Source organism: Saccopteryx bilineata, chromosome 2, assembly GCF_036850765.1.
Source record: "Saccopteryx bilineata isolate mSacBil1 chromosome 2, mSacBil1_pri_phased_curated, whole genome shotgun sequence".
Lineage (NCBI taxonomy): Eukaryota > Metazoa > Chordata > Mammalia > Chiroptera > Emballonuridae > Saccopteryx > Saccopteryx bilineata.
Genome location: NC_089491.1, coordinates 276,598,489 through 276,616,331, shown reverse-complemented (window position 1 = coordinate 276,616,331; position 17,843 = coordinate 276,598,489). Strand labels below are relative to the sequence as shown.

The 17,843-nt window shown below is 47.9% G+C and overlaps 1 protein-coding gene across 4 annotated transcripts in view; it reads left to right on the top strand.

The window, feature by feature from the left end:
- Positions 1–119: 119 nt before the first annotated feature.
- The window catches only part of POLE (DNA polymerase epsilon, catalytic subunit), a 51,327-nt gene continuing 33,603 nt past the window's right edge, over positions 120–17,843 (top strand). Inside the window, exons 1-20 of one of the 4 annotated variants that reach the window (XR_010729318.1) lie at positions 120–294; positions 1,681–1,822; positions 3,360–3,440; positions 3,831–3,875; positions 4,039–4,131; positions 4,461–4,615; positions 8,217–8,358; positions 8,470–8,550; positions 9,505–9,612; positions 9,914–10,024; positions 10,287–10,372; positions 10,631–10,750; positions 11,428–11,560; positions 11,656–11,769; positions 11,857–12,069; positions 12,257–12,364; positions 16,376–16,504; positions 16,580–16,682; positions 16,770–16,916; positions 17,211–17,356. Coding sequence is in view for 3 of the 4 variants with exons in the window: in XM_066260895.1 (XP_066116992.1) it covers positions 233–294; positions 1,681–1,822; positions 3,360–3,440; positions 3,831–3,875; positions 4,039–4,131; positions 4,461–4,615; positions 8,217–8,358; positions 8,470–8,550; positions 9,505–9,612; positions 9,914–10,024; positions 10,287–10,372; positions 10,631–10,750; positions 11,428–11,560; positions 11,656–11,769; positions 11,857–12,069; positions 12,257–12,364; positions 16,376–16,504; positions 16,580–16,682; positions 16,770–16,916; positions 17,211–17,356 (2,319 nt within the window). In the remaining variant the exon portion in view is untranslated. The remainder of the gene's footprint in view (positions 295–1,680; positions 1,823–3,359; positions 3,441–3,830; positions 3,876–4,038; positions 4,132–4,460; positions 4,616–8,216; positions 8,359–8,469; positions 8,551–9,504; positions 9,613–9,913; positions 10,025–10,286; positions 10,373–10,630; positions 10,751–11,427; positions 11,561–11,655; positions 11,770–11,856; positions 12,070–12,256; positions 12,365–16,375; positions 16,505–16,579; positions 16,683–16,769; positions 16,917–17,210; positions 17,357–17,843) is intronic. The other 3 variants (XM_066260895.1, XM_066260892.1, XM_066260894.1) reach the window with 3 other exon arrangements.

The following is a 17,843-nucleotide window of genomic DNA, read 5'->3' as shown; positions in this document are numbered from 1 at the left end:
CACCCGCACAGCTGCCCATGATAGAGCTCGCCGTGCGCGGGCCGCGCGCCTCCGCACACTTTTCTCTGGGTCCCTAATGGGTCGCCTCCCCTCGGGCGCCGACTGCGATTGGAGTGCGGCGGGGCGGAGCGCACCGAGCCTCCCGATTGGGCGGCGGTGGGTGGTGCTTCCTACTTCTCGCGAGAGTTGGTGGGAGCGCGCCAAATTTCTCCGGTGCAGCCGTGGCGGCGCGATGGTGCTGAGGAACTGCGGGCGTCGGTACCCGGAACCGGGCGTGGACAGCGAAGCTAGCCGGTGCGGGGCGCCCCGGTTGGGCAGCAGGCTCGGGCCCTTTCACCCCTGGGGGTTGCTGGGCTCACGTTGAGGAGGCTGCGAGCGTGCGGTATGCGCGGGGCGTTCGCCGGGAGAGGGGTGGCGGCCGCGCCCCCGGCCTCACAGAGACCTGGCGTCCGAGCGCCCAGTCGCACACAGTCTCGTGCTTTGCACGCATCTGTAACCTCGCGAACCCCGCTTACGGAGCCCCCGGAGAACCCCGTCCGCGCAGCACACGCACCGCATGACCCACGTGACCGACCGCTGCTTGCTGCCAAAGTAGAACTCGGGTCCGACTTGGCCATCGACATTCTTGCTTTTTTTTTTTTCTTTTTTTCTTTTACATTGTACCGTGTTGCTGACTTTGCAATTTCCTTTCTTCTTTTAAAAACCTATTTCTGTCTTACGGAACCTACTAGTAATCTGGTTGAGTCTATCCCCCCCCCCCTCCCCCAGGAATGGTCAGCCTCCAGCAGAGGTGCCTGCACGCATGCCCGTGGCTGCAGATCACACGGGCTCCCAGGCACCCCGGAGGGAGGAAGGTGCCCAGGCTCTGAGATGGCGCGTGAGAACTCTGACTTTCCAAGTGCTTTTACAGTCATTGTCTCTTATGATATGCAGGAAGGTCTTGTATAGTAGTAGGTATTGCTAATTCCATGTTACCAACAAACTAATAACAAATTTAGGAATTAGCATTTTTAAAAAAATTCTTATTTTGAGATATTGTAGATTTTCACGCGGTAAGAAATTGTGCAGTTGGAGGCCCACACTTGCCGAGTCAAGACACATATAAGAAGCACCTGCTACAGTTGATATTTCCTGCTCCTTTCCAACCTCTCTCCCCCCTCCTCCCCCTTCCCTCTCTCTCCCTTCTCTTTTAATAAGAAAGCCTGATCGGGCGGTGGCACAGTGGATAGAGCCTCAGAATGGGATGCAGAAGACCCAGGTTCGAGACCCCAAGGTCACCAGCTTGAGCCCAAGGTCGCTGGCTTGAGCATAGGGGTCACTCGGTCTGCAGAAGGCCCATGGTCAAGGCACATATGAGAAAGCAATCAATGAACAATTAAGGTGTTGCAATGCGCAATGAAAAACTAATGATTGATGCTTCTCATCTCTCCATTCCTGTCTGTCTGTCCCTGTCTGTCCCTTTCTCTGTCTCTGTAAAAAAAAGAAAAAAAAAGCCTGACCAGTGGTAACAGTGGATAGAGCATCCACATGGGATGCTGAGGTCCCAGGTTCAAAACCCTGAAGTCACTGGCCTCAGAAAGGGCTCTTCTGGCTTGAGTGCCGCCCCCCCACCCCACCCTGGGCACGTATGAGAAACAATCAATGAACAACTAATGACTGGCATTCTCTCTTGTCACTCAGGGAGGATGGCCCCTCTTCCTCTGTCTCGGCACTCAAGCGCCTGGAGCGCAGTCAGTGGACGGATAAGATGGATTCACGGTTCGGATTTGAGAGGCTCAAGGAGCCAGGGGAGAAGACAGGCTGGCTCATCAACATGCACCCTGTAAGCACCTGAGCTTTTCCTCTTCCCTCCTCCTTTGTGCCCTTTGTGGTGGCATAGCCATGGGAACCTGTTGTCTGAGTGACACAAGTAGATATGGGCTTGTTTGTAGCTCTACTTTTTAACATCCTGGGGCCATAGAAGACATTGAGAAGACCAAAGTGGGGGTGTCCCTATTAACTAAGAACTCAGCTTTCAAGAATGAGGGAGAAATTCAGAGAAATCCTTGTCTAGAGGCTGTTATGCTGGGGTTCTTGTGAATGGGGCTTGTGGGAGGGTTTTGTTTTTACTTGTTCATCACTTTTTTTGGTGGCAGAGACAGAAAGACAGACAGAAAGGGAGATGAGAAACATCAATTCTTTGTTGCGGCTCCTTAATTGTTCATTGATTGCTTTCTCATATGTGCCTTGACCCGGGGCTACAGCAGACCAAGTGACTCCTTGCTCGAGCCAGCGACCTTGTCAAGGTGGTGAGCCTTGCTCAAACCAGATGAGCCTGCGCTCAAGCTGGCGACCTAGGGGTCTCGAACCTGGGTCCTCCACAGCCTAGTCTGACGCTCTATCCATTGCGCCACCGCCTGGTCAGGCTATCAGTTATTTTTTATTATGAGAGTACATTTAAAGCTGGGGAGAGTTTAGGAGATGCACACTTGCCGAGACAGCTCAGCAATGGATGTGCACGAAAGAAAGGCGCTGCTGGACTTAAGAAAAAACAATATACGACATACAGAAAAGATGGACACAGGGGACTCCCAAGCCCTAGGACTGAGAGCCCTGATCTCTGCAGCCTCATCGAATTTATTCATGTCTTTGCTCATCAAGCAAATTAGCAGAGCCTGGGTCAAATTAGTCTACAATGGATTCAGGTGCAAAGAAGGTTGATTTATACCAGGGGTCTCAAACTCGTGGCCCGCGGGCCCCGCCCAACAATTTTGTGCGGCCCGCAGACTAATCCAGTCTGATTAGTCTGCGGGCCGCGAGTTTGAGACCCCTGATACCTTTCTGGTATGTAGGGAAAGGCCATAGGGATCAGCTGTTTCTTTTAAACTTATTAGTGCTCGCTGGGCAGCATTCTGTCCCACAGGACTTGGCGTTCCAAAGTCTGCACCAAAGACTTGTCTCAGGGCAGTCTAATCTCTCGCCATTTTCCTACACACACCTGTGAGGGAAGAACAGGGGAAGGGAAAGGTGTGGGTGTGCTCCCAGGAGGATGAGCACGCTGGAAATGTTCTGTTTTTATTTTTTTATTTTTATTTTATTAAATTTTATTTATTCTTTTTAGAGAGGAGAGAGAAAGGGAGAGAGGGAGACAGCGGAGAGAGAGATAGAGAGAGAAGGTGGGGAGGAGCTAGAAGCATCAACTCCCATATGTGCCTTGACCAGGCAAGCCTAGGGTTTCGAACCGGCAACCTCAGCATTTCCAGGTCGACACTTTATCCACTGCGCCACCACAGGTCAGGCAATGTTCTGTTTTTAAAGAGTAGTAAGAAGGTGCCCTTGTACGAGGAAATCTCATGCCCATGGTGACGACTGTCTTGTAGATTGAGATTTTAGATGAAGATAAACGCCTGGTCAGTGCAGTGGATTACTACTTTATTCAAGATGATGGGAGCAGATTTAAGGTAAGCCCCTGAACCCCAAGGTGAAAGCCACTGAGTGATGAGGCACAGCTGGGCCCTTAATGATGAGGGTTTGTTTAGCTCTGCAGCTATGAGGAGAGCTTGGAAGGCCTCCAGGGCTACCTGGATCCCATTAGTAATCTGGGTCCTTAAAGCGCCTCAGTCACCACTTAGGGTTTGCTAAGAGAAGCTAGCTGGGAAAGACTGTCCCTTAGACCGTTGTCCAGCCAAGTGTGTACCCTCTCAAAATCTGTTGCCCCATCTCTTAAGAGATGCCAAGGTCAAGGGTGCACTGGATCTGGGCTGCTCACGGGTATAACAGTAAGTAGCCTGTTTTCACCATTCTCCCTTTTTCTTTCTTATCACCCCTGAATGGGTTGGTGACTCTTGCAGGTGGCTTTGCCCTATAAGCCATATTTCTACATTGCAACTAAAAAGGTAAGTCTGTGGTTTATAGAATCAGTTCAGATGAATTGTTTCTCTTCCTTGGCAGGGGTGGTGGGGTGTGGGGCGTCAGAATTGGAAATAGGCTTCTAGAGAAACAGCAGGGAAGGAAATAGATTTTAGTTGTGGGAAGTCCTTATATCTGGTCTTGATTTAGGGTTGTGAGCGAGAAGTTTCATCTTTTCTGTCCAAGAAGTTTCAAGGTAAAATTGCTAAAGTAGAGACCGTCCCCAAAGAGGATCTGGACTTGGTGAGTATCACTCATATGTTCCAGGGTATGTGAAGCTGGGTCCACTCTCCCAGGAGTGACATGGCAAGAGGCCTCATTTGACACCTGTGGTATGGAGTGGTATGGGTAATGGGGCCTTCATAACTAGGTGCCCTCTTCAGAGACCGCACTCATGGTCTGTACTTCTCGTGGTATAGTTGGTGCCACATGCAAAGTTGGACAAGGTGCTGTGTGGCATTGCCAACTCTTTGACAAATGCATTTACCTTTGAGTCGTTCTGCCCTGATTTTCTTTCCCCAATAAAATCCTTTTTCTTTTGAACTCATAAGCATGATTTCCTCACTCCATAGCCAAATCATTTGGTGGGCTTGAAGCGAAATTACATTAAGCTGTCTTTCAACACTGTGGAGGACCTCATCAGAGTGCGGAAGGAGATCTCCCCTGCCGTAAGAAAGAACCGGGAGCAGGGCCACACCAGCAACACCTACACGGCTATGCTTTCCAGGTAGCTTTTGTTCTTACAGGCAGAGCAGCCAGTCAATTCACAAGACTGTTCCTCGTTTTTCCTAAATTGGTAAGATGGATACGAGGTGGGAAAACTCAGCAATTAAGTTACCTTATTGATTGACAAGGTTCAATATAGAAGCACTTCTGAGCATTTCAGTAGAATTTCTAATTTTTTAATTTACTGCTTTTAGGAAGAGAGAGAGAAAGAGAAACGTTGATTTATTGTTTCACTTATTTATGAATTCACTGGTTGATTCTTGTATGTGCCCTGACCGGGAATCAAACCCACAACCTTGTCCATTGGGAGGATGCTTCAACCAACAGAGCTATCTGGCCAGGGCCTTTAGTAGAATTTCTTTAATTTTTTTTTTACTACAGAGACAGAGAGTCAGAAAGAAGGATAGACAGGGACAGATAGGAACAGAGAGATGAGAAGTATCAATCATTAGTTTTTCATTGCTCATTGCAACACCTTAATTGTTCATTGATTGCTTTCTTATACGTGCCTTGACCACGGGCCTTCAGCAGACTGAGTAACCCCTTGCTCAAGCCAGCAACCTTGGGCTCAAGCTGGTGAGCTTTTGCTCAAACCGGATGAGCCCACGCTCAAGCTGGCAACTCAGGGTCTTGAACCTGGGTCTTCCGCATCCCAGTCTGACGCTCTATTCACTGTGCCACCGCCCGGTCAGGCTTTAGTAGTATTTCTTATGTGCTCCATTTATGTTAAATAAGTTGTGGTTTCCCATGTTGTATTTTACTTTCTATTTTAGCTGTCCCTCTTTTCTTTTTTTTTTTTTTTTTTTTAGCATTTTTATTTTATTTTTTTATTTTTTATTTTTTTGCATTTTTCTGAAGCTGGAAACAGGGAGAGACACTCAGACAGACTCCCGCATGCGCCCCACCGGGATCCACCCGGCATACCCACCAGGGGGCGGTGCTCTGCCCACCAGGGGGCGATGCTCTGCCCATCCTGGGCGTCGCCATGTTGCGACCAGAGCTATTCTAGCGCCTGAGGCAGAGGCCACAGAGCCATCCCCAGCGCCCGGGCCATCTTTGCTCCAATGGAGCCTTGGCTGCGGGAGGGGAAGAGAGAGACAGAGAGGAAGGCACGGCGGAGGGGTAGAGAAGCAAATGGGCGCTTCTCCTGTGTGCCCTGGCCGGGAATCGAACCCGGGTCCTCAGCACGCTAGGCCGACGCTCTACCGCTGAGCCAACAGGCCAGGGCTTGTCCCTCTTTTCTTACATGGGGTGGGTTTGTTGCTCTAAAATTGAGTTGCTGTAACACTAAAGGCATTTTAGATTCTAATTCCACCCCCTTAACAATCTTTTCATGGTTTATGGCAATTGTTAAGCTGTCTACACATTTTATTAAGTGCCTCCGTTTACGTAGCATGTGTTCTCCATAGAAGCTTGGATATTATACGGAGAAATTTAATATAGGACATCAAACACTGTTCACAAACGTTTAGACAACAATAATAGAGCAGAGTAAGAGATTAAGAAGATGAAATCTTGGCAAACTAAAATTTGTGATGACTTTCAAAAAATTAATCGTGCCTGACCTGTGGTGGCACAGTGGATAAAGCATCAACCTGGAAATGCTGAGGTCGCTGGTTTGAAACCCTGGGCTTGCCTGGTCAAGGCACATATGGGAGTTGATGCTTCCAGCTCCTCCCCCATCTCTCTCTCTCCTCTTTCTCCCCCCCCTCTCTAAAATGAATAAATAAAATAAAATTAAAAAAAAAATTAATCGTATCTTCTGACAAAAGATCAATTTGGAACACTAAACATTTTGAAAACACCTCCCCCCCACCCCGACCCATAGTGGCCCATAAATTACTTTTCAGAATATTACAAGGTGTAAACAGACTAAGTTTTCAAAATCCTGAGTCACTCTAAAACTCATTGTCTGTCTTTTCCCCCCTTAATTGTTCATTCAGTATTCCGAAGCTTACTGGACTAATACTAGGGTAAATACTCTTTTTTTTTTTTTTTTTTTTTTTTTTACAGAGACAGAGTCAGAGAGAGGGATAGATAGGGACAGACAGGAACGGAGAGAGATGAGAAACATCAATTATCAGTTTTTCGTTGTGGCACTTTAGTTGTTCTTTGATTGCTTTCTCATCATATGTGCCTTGACTGGGGCTACAGCAGACAGTAACCCCTTGCTCAAGCCAGCGACCTTGGGTCCAAGCTGGTGAGCTTTTTGCTCAAACCAGATGAGCCCGTGCTCAAGCTGGTGACCTCAGAGTCTTGAACCTGGGTCCTCCGCATCCCAGTCTGACGCTCTATCCACTGTGCCACCGCCTGGTCAGGCTGGAGTGAATATTCTATTGACAATAATTTCTTGCTTGAATATGGTAGGAATAACAATGATACAGAAATATAATGCTCACAAAAGTTAGAGGATACTTCAAAATGAATATGAATGACAAAATATTCCCTAATTTTTGTGAGCAGTATAGTTACCATTTACCTGTCTCTTGACCTTGCTGAGGGCCTTGTGATTGTTACCACACAACACTCCCTGAGTGGGCCTGTTATTGTCACTCTGGTTTTCTTTATTTCTTTTTTTTAAATTTTATTTCTCTGAAACTGGAAACGGGGAGAGACAGACTCCCGCATGCGCCCGACCGGGATCCACCTGGCACGCCCACCAGGGGGCGATGCTCTGCCCATCTGGGGCGTCGCTCTGTCGCGACCAGAGCCACTCTAGCGCCTGGGGCAGAGGCCAAGGAGCCATCCCCAGGGCCCGGGCCATCTTTGCTCCAATGGAGCCTTGGCTGCGGGAGGGGAAGAGAGAGACAGAGAGGAAGGAGAGGGGGAGGGGTGGAGAAGCAGATGGGCGCTCCTCCTGTGTGCCCTGGCCGGGAATCGAACCCAGGACTTCTGCACGCCCTGCCGACGCTCTACCTCTGAGCCAACCGGCCAGGGCCGTCACTCTGGTTTTTTCTTTTTTTTTTTTTTTAATGTTTTTATTTATTTACAGAGACAGAGAGTCAGAGAGAGGGATAGATGGGAACAGACAGACAGGAACGGAGAGATGAGAAGCATCAATCATTAGTTTTTCCGCTGTGCGTTGCAACACCTTAGTTGTTCATTGATTGCTTTCTCATATGTGCTTTGACTGCAGGCCTTCAGCAGGCTGAGCAACCCCTTGCTCAAGCCAGCGACCTTGAGTTGAAGCTGGTGAGCTTTTTGGGGTCTCGAACCTGGGTCCTCTGCATCCCAGTTCGACACTCTATCCACTGCGCCACCACCTGGTCAGGCACTCTGGTTTTCTTGAAGAATAGTTTCAGTGAGGGCAGGTCACACTTGTAGATGTGCCTCCCAAGTAAGGATTTTCTTTCTTTATTCTTTTAATTAGGGTGTAACCTACATCCTATAACGTGTGCATGTCATAAGTTTACACTGAACTTTCTTGTATCTGGCCTGCTGCTCAGTTAGGAAGTCATCCAAGATCACCCTTAAGAAGGGCCTATCCTGGTCCTCTGAACCACCTTAATTTAAATTTTGTGTTTACTCTGTGTGGGCTTTTGTTCCCCCTCCACAGCCCCTCATGAAGTGTAGTTGAATAAGCTGCTCTCTCTGTTTTTCAGTGTTCTGCAAGGGGGCAGTGTGATTATAGACGAAGAGGAAACCTCTAAGAAGATTGCTGACCAACTGGATAACGTTGTGGACATGCGAGAGTACGACGTGCCCTATCACATCCGCCTCTCCATTGACCTGAAGATCCATGTGGTGAGTGGTGTGGCTTATGGGTGCTGCTCGAGAGCTGGAGGTGGGATTGAAGGGTAAAACCATGGAGAAACAGACTCGGAGCTCTTTAGTTAACGGCTGCACGTCCCACAGGCTCACTGGTACAACGTCAGACATCGAGGAAGCACCTTGCCAGTGGAGATCACTCGTCGGGATGACCTCGTTGAACGGCCTGTAAGTGCTGCTTCCATTTCCTCCAGCCCAAGTTTCCCACTAGTTTTTGGAGAGGTCTAATTGAGTGCTGAAATGTGAATTTGACTCAAAGGTTTGTTTGCTTCTTTTTCCTAAATACCTTCTGAAAAGAATTATGAAGTCATCATTTTTCTGATCTTTTTCTGACCCACGAATATAATTTCATTTGTGCCTGTGCATCCTTAGGTGATGTGGTGTTTGAGCTGGGCTGGATCTGAGCGTTTCGGGGACCATCCCAGTTTCCATTTGGGAAGTTGTAGTGAATGATATAGTGAAAAGTGGATTCATAACAGGAAAGCCCTGGTTCAGGGACAGTTTCTTGATCTTGGGGAGCCTGTACTATTTTCCCATTTTCAAGATGAAGATGTTGACTCTGAACCACAGTCTTGTGTCAGGGTTGTAACTCTGTCAAAATGAGGTCATGCGTTTTTTGTTGTTTTTTTTTGTTTGTTTGTTTTAAATTTTATTTTATTCATTTTTTAGAGAGGAGAGAGAGGGAGAGAGAGAGACAGAGAGGGAGAGAGGGGAGAGAGAGAGAAGGGGGGAGGAGCTGGAAGCATCAACTCCCATATGTGCCTTGACCAGGCAAGCCCAGGGTTTCGAACAGGCGACCTCAGCATTTCCAGGTCAACGCTTTATCCACTGTGCCACCACAGGTCAGGTGAGGTCATGCGTTTTAAAGAGCTTCGAGACTCAGGTGTTGGTACAATTCTAGGCTTTTCCTACAATCTACCCTTAATTCGTAGGTGTTGAGTTGTCATTCCACCTGTGAATTATGGTATTCTTGTTGGCCAGTCAGCCTCAAGATGCCTGTTTACTCTTTTTGGGAACCTTTCCCTGTGGCAGATCAACTCTTAGTTTTAGCAGCAGGAGGTGAAGAGCAGCTGATTGTGGGTGTGGTTTGTGGCCGATTCATGTTACATTTTGTCCCTCTAGGACCCTGTGGTTTTGGCATTTGACATTGAGACCACCAAACTACCCCTCAAATTTCCTGATGCAGAGACTGACCAGATTATGATGATTTCCTATATGATTGATGGCCAGGTAAGCAGTACCTTTTGGGGTGTGACCTTGTCCCCAAACCATAACAGTATCTACTCCACAACTAGTATTCTCTTGGGTGAATAATGAATGAGTAGAGTCCAAGAAAGTGAATAAGCAAGCTGTTCTGACACCCAGCCATGTTCCTACCTTCTGATGGAAATCTGAGACGCTCGGGGTGTGGGGAAGCTGAGTGCCCTCCAGTTGATGCTGAGGTTGTTGTAGTCGGAGTTTCTGGGCCGTGCGCTGAGGGGTGTGCCTCAGCGTTGTGTCTAACCTACACAACTGCTGGTAAACTTTCCAGGGCTACCTCATCACCAACAGGGAGATCGTTGCAGAGGACATTGAGGACTTTGAGTTCACCCCTAAGCCAGAGTATGAAGGGCCTTTCTGTGTCTTCAATGAACCCGATGAGGTACAGAGGTATTGCTGGGAAGCTGCCAGTACTGTAGTGGGACAGGAAGAAGGCACGTGGAGCCTTGACATGCCTACAGTCAAAATAGCAGCTTCTGGGCTCTGTTCTTTGACGTGGTCCTTGTTCACATGCAGGCTCCGGTGGGGGCAGAAATAAAGGACTGCCATGAGGTTGCTTTTCCAGTACTTTGGGAGAAGTACTTGGAAGTAGCTTGAGGAAGAGGAAAAGCAACCTTCTGAGTGCAGCGATTTATTGAATTCAGGTTCATCTAATCCAGAGATGGTTTGAACATGTCCAGGAGACCAAACCCACTATCATGGTCACCTACAATGGAGACTTTTTTGACTGGTGAGTCTAATGTCTGACTTGTGAGTAACTAGAAAGTATTTGGGTAGGTACTTTACATGATATAATGGATATGCTTAATGGTACTAAACTGTGTGTGAGAAATGGTGTCAATGAAGAAAATTGGAAGGAGTGTTGTTTGAGGAGTTGACGTGAGGAGCTCCGGGGTTGGTGCAGCGTCCCATGGGGGCAGTCTTTCCTGTCCCTGAGGAGATTAGAGACTAGCCTCCCATGTGGTTATCAACCCTCTCTCATGTCTAGGCCGTTTGTGGAGGCTAGAGCAGCAGTCCACGGGCTGAGCATGTACCAGGAGATCGGATTCCAGAAGGACAGCCAGGGCGAGTATAAGGCACCCCAGTGCATCCACATGGACTGTCTCAGGTAGTCCCCACAGCTGACCTCTGGAGGAAGTTAAGATGGGCACAGGGTCGAGGGGCATGGGGTGTCCTTGTGTGTGTTGCTTTGCTAACTGGATCATATGCAGAGGGGTGGTACATTTTACAATGGGTCCTGAGGGCAGTGGTGTAGTGAACATAACTGGTGCCCAGGGCACGACACTTTATTGGCGCCCCCCTCTCCTTCTACTGCGCTTTTCTTGTTTGTCTTGGAGACCATTTGGTGCCCCTCTGCGAGTGGCGCCTGGGGCATGATAGACCCCCTTCTCCCCCTTCACTATGCTACTGCCTGAGGGGGGAGGAGAGCAGGGCAGTCCCCAACAGCAATGACAGGACAAGCTGCAGGAGGGTCTGGGAGAGGCCTGGGGTGTGGGTTCCTGCCCACCTTCTATTTCTCCCTGAGGATGAAGGAAGGTTTGGGGGCCTGAGGCTGTGATCTGGCATCTCCTGTGTTTGTAAGTGTGTCTGTGAAACTAACAGGATCCAGGTGAATGGTTTTCACAAGGGGCCTGTGCTGTGTGGGGTCTCAATGCAGATCTTGAGGGTACCTATTAGGACTCTGCATTTTGCTGTGTGTGTGTGTGTGTTTAGCTTTGTTGCCTCTCCACAGGTTCTTAAATTTGTCTCAGAATCACTTCTGGCCTTTGCTCCCCTTCCTTCCAGGTGGGTGAAGAGGGATAGCTACCTTCCTGTGGGCAGCCACAACCTCAAAGCAGCCGCCAAAGCCAAGCTGGGCTACGACCCTGTGGAGCTGGACCCTGAGGACATGTGCCGGATGGCCACTGAGCAGCCCCAGGTTCATATGCTGTGCTGACTCTGGGGTTTGGGTTTTGAGAGGGATTAGTATCTCAAGACGTGTTGTTGCCCTTATCTCTCTTGTTTTCTCCTCAGACTCTGGCCACTTACTCAGTGTCAGATGCTGTGGCCACGTACTACCTGTACATGAAGTATGTCCACCCCTTTATATTTGCCCTGTGCACCATCATCCCCATGGAACCTGATGAGGTCAGTGCCTCTCCTGGTCTTGGGCAGCTGATGCAGACGTGGCTGTGGCATTTTGTGTGTGGGTTCAAGCCTGTTGTTTCCCGTTAGGTGCTGCGGAAGGGATCTGGGACACTGTGCGAGGCCTTGCTGATGGTGCAGGCCTTCCATGCCAACATCATCTTCCCCAACAAGCAGGAGCAGGAGTTCAACAAGCTGACCGACGATGGCCATGTGCTGGATGCCGAGACTTATGTGGGCGGCCACGTGGAGGCCCTAGAGTCAGGCGTATTCCGCAGTGACATCCCCTGCCGGTTCAGGATGGTGCGCCCCTCCTGGGTCTCCCAGGGCTTAGTGGCACCCATAGCCATAGGGGCTGAAGTGAAGCCCTCACTGGGCATCCTTTGGCCTGCTCTTGTCCAGGACAGTGCAGCATCCCAGCTGAGGTAGGTTGATTGGTGCCAGAGCATTTTCCCATCTAATCTGTGTCCTTCTTGGTCATTTGTACTAGAATCCTGCTGCCTTCAACTTCCTGCTGCAGCGGGTAGAGAAGACCATGCGTCACGCCATCGAGGAAGAGGAAAAGGTGCCTATGGAGCAGGTCACCAACTTCCAAGAGGTAACACTTCAGAAGGGGAGAAAGTGTTCATGTATACTGCCTTGTAGACTGCTTTTTTTCAGTTGTGTGCGTATTACACACCTACTGCGTTCTGGTGCTTGGGCATTGAGTGGGGTGGGAGACTTTCACAGGCTCTGGGAACATGGTGTTGGGTCTCGTGCCTAGATCATTTGGACTGTGTAGGCAGTGAGGGGTCATTGGAGTCTTTCCGTGTATTTCCTTGTTAAGGAGACTTAAAATGATGACAGTAATTCCTAGGAATTACAGAGTAGAATATAGTGACTGTAAAATTCATCAAATACAAATCGAAAGTGTCATGTACCGTGTGTCACCTGAGTGGAGACCTCAGGCACCTCCCCCTGTTCTGGTCCTGGTCCCTCTGACAAAGCATGTCCCAGGTCTCTTGGGCTCTGCAGTAAGCACTGCAGCGTGTTTACTGACTCCTATGGGGAGAATTTGACCAGTTTTAGAATTCAATTTAAAAAACACCTTGTAGCAGATTCAGTAGGCCAAACTCAAACAAGAATATGAGCACATTTTCTACAAATTACGAAGATTTGCTACAGCTCTCACTTACTTTGGGAGCTCCCAGTGAGCCACCCTGGAAAGAAGAGAGTCTAGGTGTAATGACAGATGTGTTAAAAATCACCTTATAGCCCTGGTCCGGTAGCTCAGTTGGCTAGAAGGTCCTCCTGACATGCTCAGGTTACTGATATGATCCTTGGTCAGGACACATAGAAGAATCAACCTGTGATAGCATAAATGAGTGGAAGAACAGATCAATGTTTCGCTTTTTTTCTCTCTCTCTTCCTTCCTTCCTCTCTCTAAAATTAATAAATGAAAAAAATTTTAAGCCTGACCGGGTGATGGCACAGTGGATAGAGTGAGTGTTGCCTGGGAAACTGAGGACCCAGGTTTGAAACCTCGAGGTCACCAGCTTGAGCATGAGATTATGGACATGACCCCATAGTCGCTGGCTTAAGCAAGAAGTCACTGGCTCAGCTTGAGCCCCCGATCAAGACACACGTAAGAAAGCAATCAATGAACTAAAGTGCTTCAACTATAAGTTGATGCTTCTCATCTCTCTCCCTTCCTCTCCCTCCCATTCTCTCTTTCCCCTCCCCACCCCCAATAAAATAATTTTTTTAAAAGACACCTTACAAGGGATAACGGTGCACCTTCAAGTCTGGGAAATCATGAAATGAGTGAGGAGAGCTGATTAGAGGGACTCAAGGCACCTTAGAGAACTAAATTATATAATACTACTAGGTTAACTCTTTAAAGGAGTTCTCTAATTTTGAGTTGCATTTCTTAACTACAAAATGAACTTACCAAGTACACATTTACCAGATGTTCTGGTTTAACTACAGGTTACGTTTTGGGGAGTAAATGAAAATACGTGAGCATCAGAAGCCTTTTTAGCATTATCTCCATGTAATTTTTTTTTTTTTTTTGTGACAGGAAGAGAGTCAGAGAGGGACAGAGAGGGACAGATAGGGACAGACAGGAAGAGGGAGAGATGAGAAGCATCAGTTCTTCATTGTGGCACCTTATTGTTCACTGATTGCTTTCTCACATGTGCCTAGACTGGGGGGCGCCAGCAGACCGAGTGACCCCTTTCTCTATCCAGAGACCTTGGGCTCAAGCTGGTGAGTCCTGCTCAAACCAGATGAGCCCGCGCTCAAGCTGTTGACCTTGGGGTCTCGAACCTGGGTCCTCAGCATTCCAGTCCAACGCTCTATCCACTGCACCACTGCCTGTCAGGCTCCATGTAATTTCAGTGACCATTTTGTTAGGGCAATACTTTTAGTTCTAGAAGCTCTATTGGTTCTTTTTCAAATGAGCTCTGTTTACTAATGTAAAAAGTGCACTCTTTCTGTGTTTTACATGTTTGGTGTCTTGTATTTTTCTTTTTTTTTTTTATAAATAAATTTTTATTTTAATGGGGTGACATCAATAAATCAGGGTACATATATTCAAAGAAAACATTTTCAGGTTATCTTGTCATTTAGTTCTGTTGCATATCCATCACCCAAAGAGAGATTGTCCTCCATCACCCTCTATCCAGTTTTCTTTGTACCCCTCCCCCTCTCCCTCCTTCCCTCCCCCTCTCCCTCCTTCCCTCCCCCCACCCCCCGTAACCACCACACTCCTGTCCATGTCTCTTAGTCTCGCTTTTATGTCCCACCAATGTATGGAATCCTGCAGTTCTTGTTTTTTTCTGATTCACTTATTTCACTCTGCATAATGTTATCAAAATTTCACCATTCTGCTGTAAGTGATCCAATGTCATCATTTCTTCTAGCTGAATAGTATACCATGGTGTATATGTGCCCCATCTTCTTTATCCAGTCTTCTATTTTTTTTACAGTGAGTAAAAGCCTTTAAGCAAACTCTTGGCCAATACAGCAAGAATCCATAAAAGAGTAGTGTCCTTAACATGTTCACCAAGTCCAAGTTGGCCCCATCACCATGCCAAATCCCTGAAAAATGCAACCCAACCACAGTTCAGTCTGTTAGGAGCTGTCACAGGGAGCAGGAGTCCAGGAAAAGTCCACATCCAGGAAAAGTCCTCATGGCACTGGAATTGTTGTCACCATTCTATACTTTGCAGCTCATGTCCAAGTCCCAATGACCGCTGCTTCTAGCTGGTAATGATTCAGGTAGACTGGAAAAGCCATTTGCAGCGTGCGTGGATATGGAGCTTCTGTTCTCCTCTGCCTGGAGAGATGAGACCAGGGTGCTTTTCCCTGGAGCTCTGCGACTGTGGCATGGTAAAGAGAACCTTGGGATACCCTAAGCTGGGTAGCAAAGGTAGATTCATAATAGAAGTTGGCAAAAGGGGGAAAGAGAGCTCTAAATTAGGAGTAGGTCCCAGCCTGAAATATGAGTGGGGCATTGAGGTAGGAGGGATAAAGGAAACACTATATATTGAGCAAAGCAGCAGAAAATAGGACTATCAACACCCACAACAGAGATCTTTGAGGGAAGAATAAAAAACCTGACTATTCAGGCAAAACATAGTTAAGTGGCCCTTGTGCAAATGAGATCAGTTTACCTGCTTCTTGGAAGAAATACCCTAGGCTCATCCACAGTGTTGTAGATGGGGCCGAGGGCCCTGGGCACCTTCAGCCTTCAGTGACAAACCCCAGCTTTCTGGGCAAGGTTAGGTCATAGGTGGCTGGAGCAGGGCTGGAAGAGACTGAACCCTCCCTTAGAGGAGCGAGGGGGAAGCCTACCTTCCAGTGTCCCTGTTTCCTCACAGCAAAGGCATGTAAGCCTGGCAGGCTTTAGCTCAATGACCTTCCTTTCCACTATTGAAGCAGGACCTATTTTTCTTTTTAATTTACTTACTTTATTTTTAAGAGAGAGAAACATTGATCTGTTCTGCATGTGCCCTGACCAGCGATCACACCCACAATCTGCATATTAGGACATGCTCTAACCAACAGAGCTATTTGGCCAGGGCAGGTTTTTCCATGTTTTTCTGTTTTTTGTTTTAGTGTGGTGGGGGGATATTGAGCTGTTCCTCTATGTGCCCTGATTGGGGATTGAACCAGCAACCTTTGAGCTCTCTGGCCATGACATGTATCTTGTATTTTTCTTTTTCTTTTTTTTTTTTTAAATTTATTCATTTAAAAGAGAGAGGGGGTAGGAGTAGGAAGCATCAACTCCCATATGTGCCTCAACTGGGCAAGCCTAGGGTTTCAAACTGGTGACCTCAGCATTCCAGGTCCATGCTTTATCCATTGTGTCACCACAGGTCAGGCACTATTTTTTTTTTTTAACCTTCATTTTAGAGAGGAGAGAGCGTGTGTGAGAGACGGAGGTGGGGGGGAGCTGGAAGCATCAACTCCCATATGTGATTTGATAAGACAAGGGCAGGGTTTTGAACCGGCGACCTCAGCACTCCAGGTCCCTACTTTATCCACTGGGCCACCACAGGTCAGGCAATAATCTCCAGTTTCTATCTTGGTTACCAGCCTCCACCTTCTTCCTCTTTCTCTGTAGGTGTGTGATCAGATTAAGACCAAGCTCACCTCCTTGAAAGATGTTCCTAATCGAATCGAGTGTCCTCTTATCTACCACCTAGATGTGGGGGCCATGTACCCAAACATCATCCTGACAAACCGCCTACAGGTAAGACAGGTTCCTGCATCAGGATGGAGTTCTTTCTGTGTAACCCCTAATTGTTCCCTCCCATCCCCTGTGCAGCCCTCTGCCATGGTGGACGAGGCTACATGTGCGGCCTGTGACTTCAACAAGCCTGGGGCAAACTGCCAGAGGAAGATGGCGTGGCAGTGGAGGGGCGAGTTCAGTGAGTGCTTGCCTAGGTGGGGGACACTCAACGGGAAGCTGATGGGCTGCTCTCTGTCATAGACTTTTCTCCTGTCACCTTTCCTAGTGCCGGCCAGTCGCAGTGAGTACCATCGGATCCAGCACCAGCTGGAGTCAGAGAAATTCCCTCCATTGACCCCCGAGGGCCCGACACGCGCCTTTCACGAGCTGTCCCGTGAGGAGCAGGCTAAATATGAGAAGAGGAGGCTGGCAGGTGAGCATCCTCAACCACTTTGGGGCCTTTATTGGGCTGTGCTGGTATAGCATGGCCCAAGTTCAGTTAAACCAATCGTGGAAACACATCACAGTGATCAGCTTCTGTAGGCTCCCTTTCTTCATTTCTCCTTCAACAAGTGCTCAGGTGCTCCGCTCTCTTTCCCATGGTCTCAGCATGTTTGGCCTGCTCATACTGGGGCTGACCACATCTTTGTTGGCCTCTGTTGCATCCTGGCTTCCTTTGCCTGTCTCCCATGTGGAGTCTCAGTGCTCTCCTTTTCTTGTGCTTCAGATTACTGCCGCAAGGCATATAAGAAGATCCATGTGACCAAGGTGGAAGAGCGCCTCACTACCATCTGCCAGCGGGAGAACTCTTTCTACGTGGACACTGTGCGTGCCTTCCGGGACAGACGCTATGAGTTCAAAGGTCTCCACAAGGTGGGTCTTACTTTTCTCAGATGCAGACCCTTGCTAGGTGTTGTGTGGACAGTGGTGTATATATAAATACTTCACTTTCCTGCTTTTGGTTCTTTAGTGTGCATTCTCAGTGAATTGCTGGATCAGACAGTGATGGTGTTTTTAATTTGGGGGGAACCACTAGACCAGTGGTAATCAACTTGGTCCCTACTGCCCACTAGTGGGTGTTCCAGCTTTCATGGTGGGCGGTAGCGGGGCAACCAAAGTGTAAATAAAAAGATAGGTTTAACTATAGTAAGTTGTTTTATAAAGATTTATTCTGTCAAACTTAGCAAAAATCTGACATAAAGTACTTGGTAAGTAATTATTATTATATGCTTTAACTTGCTGTAACTGCTTTATAAATTTTATAAAGTAAAGTTACTTCCCTACTTTATAAATCACCATTACTGTGGAACTGGTGGGCAGTTAGAAAATTTTACTACTAACAGAGATACAAAAGTGGGCA